General features: G+C 34.3%; 1 protein-coding gene across 1 annotated transcript; it reads left to right on the top strand.

Moving 5' to 3' along the window:
• The first annotated feature begins 3,954 nt into the window (after positions 1–3,954).
• On the top strand, positions 3,955–4,597 carry LOC110110127. The gene has a single exon (XM_020841458.2). The coding sequence runs from the start codon at positions 3,972–3,974 to the stop codon at positions 4,401–4,403; it is 432 nt and encodes a 143-aa protein (XP_020697117.1). The 5' UTR covers positions 3,955–3,971; the 3' UTR covers positions 4,404–4,597.
• Positions 4,598–4,863: the final 266 nt, after the last annotated feature.

The following is a 4,863-nucleotide window of genomic DNA, read 5'->3' as shown; positions in this document are numbered from 1 at the left end:
AGTTGCTGCCCGCGACCACTCCGGCACACCCCGCTGCCGCGTCGCAGCACACTCACCCCGCGCGAAAGCTCCGCGCGACTCGCCCCGCACGACAGTTCCCGTGTCGGGACGGGTCAACCCGGCAACCAACCGGGTCGGGTCCTGGTTTGCATTTCCTACCCGTTTACCTAACCGGGTCGGGTTAGGGTCGACCCGTTTGAACCCGGGTCAGCCGGGTCCGACCCGAACCCGACCCGTGACCCGAAATTGACACCGCTACCTATTACACCAAGAAAGATATATATATGGTGATATGAGATTCCTCCATTAATGAACATGTTTTATACAATTGTGGCTCCGAAAATCGACCTCTCTTATCTTAGGAGAGTTTTAACGAATTAGGTTCCGAGGTAATTTTCAGATGGCAGATTGTCTTTGAAATAAGACACTACCCAGGGAGTAACTGGGTTTGAATGGGATGTGTTTGAATGTGCTATAGGTTTCTTTAAAGGGTTGATTTATGTAGATTATAGTGAGTAAATGGGTTGGCTACTAGACTTTTTAAGTGTAGTATATGGGCTTTGAAAGCTGGTTGTTTTGAGAGTGCAACGGGGCTATTTTGGAGGGTTGTTTGTGGGCTTTGGAGTGTAGGAAGATGGGTTGAAAGTGGCAGGTTGATGACAGGCTGCAGGTTTTAAACACTTTTAAGAAAATCTTTAAAATAAACATTATTAAAAATTTAATTAACTATTAAATCAACAAAATAAATAAATTTAAAACTAGTCAAAGTCGCCTAATGAATGAGCAACTTGCTCAAGTTATAAAAACTTTAAAAAAAAAAAATTCAGGAGAGAAAAAATAAGACAGAGAAAAAAATTAAAAGAAAGAAATAAAATAGGAGAGATAAATAAAAAAAATCAAAACAATTCTATCTTTTTTTCACTGTGCCTTGGATATGAGGTACATAAGAATTTTTTTATTTTTTTATTAAAATCTTAAATGCAAATATTTTTTCTTATTTTTTTTAAATTAGAATAAAATACTTTTTATGAGTTAATATGTGTCAAAAATTTTTACAATTTAATTTTTGGATATGAGGTAACTCATATAAAAATTTTCCAACAAAAATAGCTGATTGCTGTAGGAATCGGGTTCGGCCGATTGAGGTGGAAAAGTTCATTCAAAATTTCATTCAAACGAGGTGAATGACGTCTATCTGAGGTTTATTTCAGCAGGATAATGGGTACTCGATCTAGAGCGTCGTCAGAAAATATATAAGTTTTAATTTTGAGTTGATTTTTAATTTGAATTTTGATTAATTTTTTTAATAATAATTAAAATAATAATACATTATTATTAAAATGATTATTATGAAAAGCTACGTATATGAAATGAAAATTCGGGCGCCTCAAATTCATGAACCAACGCTTCAATTTGCATGTGTTTCCTTAAAAGCCGTGCATTTTGACTCGAAATACGTGCAAATTTTCTCGTGCGATCTTCAGCGGATAAATTTACAATCAATTTTGAGTATTGACAACGTTTTGAATGTAACTGTGAAGTCCATTTTATGATCGGACATCGTTTGAGTGATGTCAAGTGATAATTTCTCTGATTTACGTGTTGTTGCCTTGGGATCCGTGCTGATCCCATCGCACGACTTTAATTAATCAAATTATTAGTGATTTTTTAGTATTGACGACATTCTGAACGCAACATTCAAATCCGTTTTGAAGTCGGATGTTGTTTGGATAACGCCGTGTGTCAATATCATGGATTTGCTTATCGTTGCCTCAAGATTTTGCCCATTTTGCACATAGTTTAATGTGTTGGGGTCAACAATCTAATAAATTAAAAAATAGAAATTGTTTTTCATTTATTGGAAGTTAGGTTTGGATGAACATTTACATTTTTTTTTTATTTAAAAAAAGGGCTTCCAAATAAACCATTGATTGACTCAATGAAAAACTCATTTTGCTTGTTCGATATATATTAGAGGTTATAGAGATTAAAAAACAAAAAGAAAAGAATAATTTTTTATTTATAATATAGTCTTTGGCATGCATATTGTTCAACTTTATATCTCTATTTTATGAGATATTGAATATATACAGTACTGTAAAGAAAGCATATCATGATGAGCCTGAATAAGCAATGTAATCATATACTATTGATAATATGAGCAAATCAATTACAGCAACACTATGACCATCTTTATATTTCTTCCTAATTTTCTAGCTTGCTCTTCATCTAACATCTATAAAACTGATTGATTATGGGAAATAACACCTTGGTATAAAAGATAATCATTGATGTATTTATTCTCTAATTAATATATTTTGTTAGCGTAACGATTTCCATATTCGCTATGGTGAACTGCAGAGAAGAGATTATTAGGTGCGGAGTGCAGACTGGGAGAACTGTCCGCACGAGCATTGGGTACCTAGCGGTACCCGCACTTGGTACTGCTGGGTACCATACCCAATGCTTGTGCGGACGGTGCGCACTCCGCACCTAATAATTTTTTACTGCAGAGAGGATCTCTTAAGCTCCATAAGTGGCCAATACCAAAGGCAGCCAACTCCAAATATTGCAAAATATTACAATTTTTGCATACAACTTAGACGAATATAAAGAAAGTGTTATATCATACACAACTCAGCTTGGTCTATTGGCTAGAAGTTTTGACTATCAGTTAAGAGGTCTTGAATTCGAGTCTTGTGTATGTGATGTGTGTGCGAGTCTGCTTTGATTGGCCTAAATGTCCAAAAAAAAAGTGTTACATCATGTGGATTAATTCAATCAACAAGAATCACCGAGACTAAATATTTTTATCTTCGCTTCGCTAACTGTTTTTCAAGCTCAATTCATACATGTAGTAGGATTTGATATCTTCAATAGATAACATTAAATTCAACATATTACATTATTACATGAGTTATGAAGCTTAAACAGCTCTCTACTAAAACACTAGGATGAACATGTGTAGTTTCATAGTTTTAAGACTTCAATTGAGCTTATTTCTATTATATATATTATAAAATATCAATTAAACGAATTAAAATATTAAAATATTTCAAATGAATGAAATAAATTAATAATACCATGATAAGGGGCTAATTAATTTAAATATTCATTCCATACTTACCCTTTTAAAACAAAGCTAAATAACACAGCATCATGATTTTTTTTTTTTTTTTCCATATCATTAAACATATTCAAGTAAAGAGTTCTGATAAAGCTATCACACTCGTTAATTATCAGAATTAAATAGAGCAAAGTATAATAAGAGAAAATACCCAAAAGAAAAAAAAAAGGGAAATGGCAAGGGATAATAATTTTAGAATATATATAATTAAAAAAAACTAAGGATAAAATTATTATTTTATATATATACTTGTTGCGGGCTAAAATATACGCGGCAATAGAGTTGTAATTTTACGTCTTAGCGTTGTACGGATATCCAGCTCACACACAGAGAACACAATATATTTTACGTGAAAAACCCTGGAAGTGTAAAAACCACGGGCCTAGCCCAGTTGAAAAGATAATTTTTTGATGTCATATCAATACTAAAAAAAATTTTCTTAAATAAAAAAAAATTATTACATGTGTGCATAACTGTAAGTATGAAATACTGAATTACGTAGTTATATTCTTCTTATCTATTCAAAATTCACAAAATCAGCAATTTTGAATTAGTAGTCGGCCATCCCATCATTTACTTGAAAAGCATAAAGAAAAATAGACAGTCAAAATATTACATCTTAATCCTCAATGTGTTTGCAAATACATAACAAGAACAGGCAAATATGCAAAAAGTCCACAGATGAAATTTCCCCCTTCCGAAAGAAAGACAACCTTAACACTCCATTATCATTTTTGGACTGCGTGACAAACTTCCACTCGCTATTCTCCTTCAAGACGTCACCTCTTCATCTTTAAACCCAATGGCCTCTCAGTCTCTCTCTCTCTCTCTCTCTCTCCCTTCGATGGCTCCTAGCAGTCTCCATCTCCTAAGCCGGCTCAGACAAACCATAACCAAGGTGAGATTCCTCCTCTCCTTCAACCTCCGGCAATGGCTCCTCTCCTCGACAGCTACTGCTTCTCGCCGCCGCCTTAGCCTCGACAGCCAGCCACTCTCACCAGGACTCCTCGACGCCACTGATGAGCTCAGCTACCACTGGCCGTTCGACCCAGTTATCTCCTCTCCACCGCCGCCTACGAAGCCTTCGAGCTCAATTTCACAGCCTCTGACAAGGACAATATCGAGGGCAATGAGTGGTTCATCTGCAGCCTCATCAACGGACGATATAAACCAAAGGGCAGACGATTTCATAGAGAACTTCTACAGGCAACTGAGGATGGAGAGACAGGTCTCGCTTGAGCTGAGATATTGCAATGGAAAGGATAGTGTGTTCTAAGAGATGAAATGCCTTATGATTCTTTTATTTTTTTTTTAATTTCTATTCTACTTTTTTGTGATTATGTTTAATTAAGAAAAATATTGTCGAAATAAAGATCTGATTTATATTAAGATTTGTGATATATATAATATTAAAAATCACAGTAATTTCAATATATCGGATAACTTTGAAGCATATTCTCATATATTTTATATAAAATATCAGGACATAATATTTTTTCCTTTAATTAATAGAAAGAATTGGTTTAAGAATGGGCAAATTTAATCGTTGGAATTTAGTATTTTCTTGCTTTTTTAAGGATTTTCTTGCTTTATTTCAGCAAGCTGGCTTTGCTTTTCTTGCACTACAAAGGTACTCATTTCTATGCCGATGCGTGTAGCATTAGTGATTATTATTTGTTTGCTCTAAGCGTTTATTAGTTTGCTGTGTAAATACTAAATAGAGTGAATTGTTATAA

This window comes from Dendrobium catenatum, unplaced genomic scaffold, assembly GCF_001605985.2.
Source record: "Dendrobium catenatum unplaced genomic scaffold, ASM160598v2 fragScaff_scaffold_1021, whole genome shotgun sequence".
Lineage (NCBI taxonomy): Eukaryota > Viridiplantae > Streptophyta > Magnoliopsida > Asparagales > Orchidaceae > Dendrobium > Dendrobium catenatum.
The sequence above is the reverse complement of the archived record's forward strand: the minus strand, read 5'-3'. Positions and strand labels throughout refer to the sequence as shown.

Coding starts and splice junctions, on each gene's coding strand:
- LOC110110127 (XM_020841458.2), top strand. CDS start 3,972: ATGGCTCCTAGCAGTCTCCATCTCCTAAGCCGGCTCAGACAAACCATA.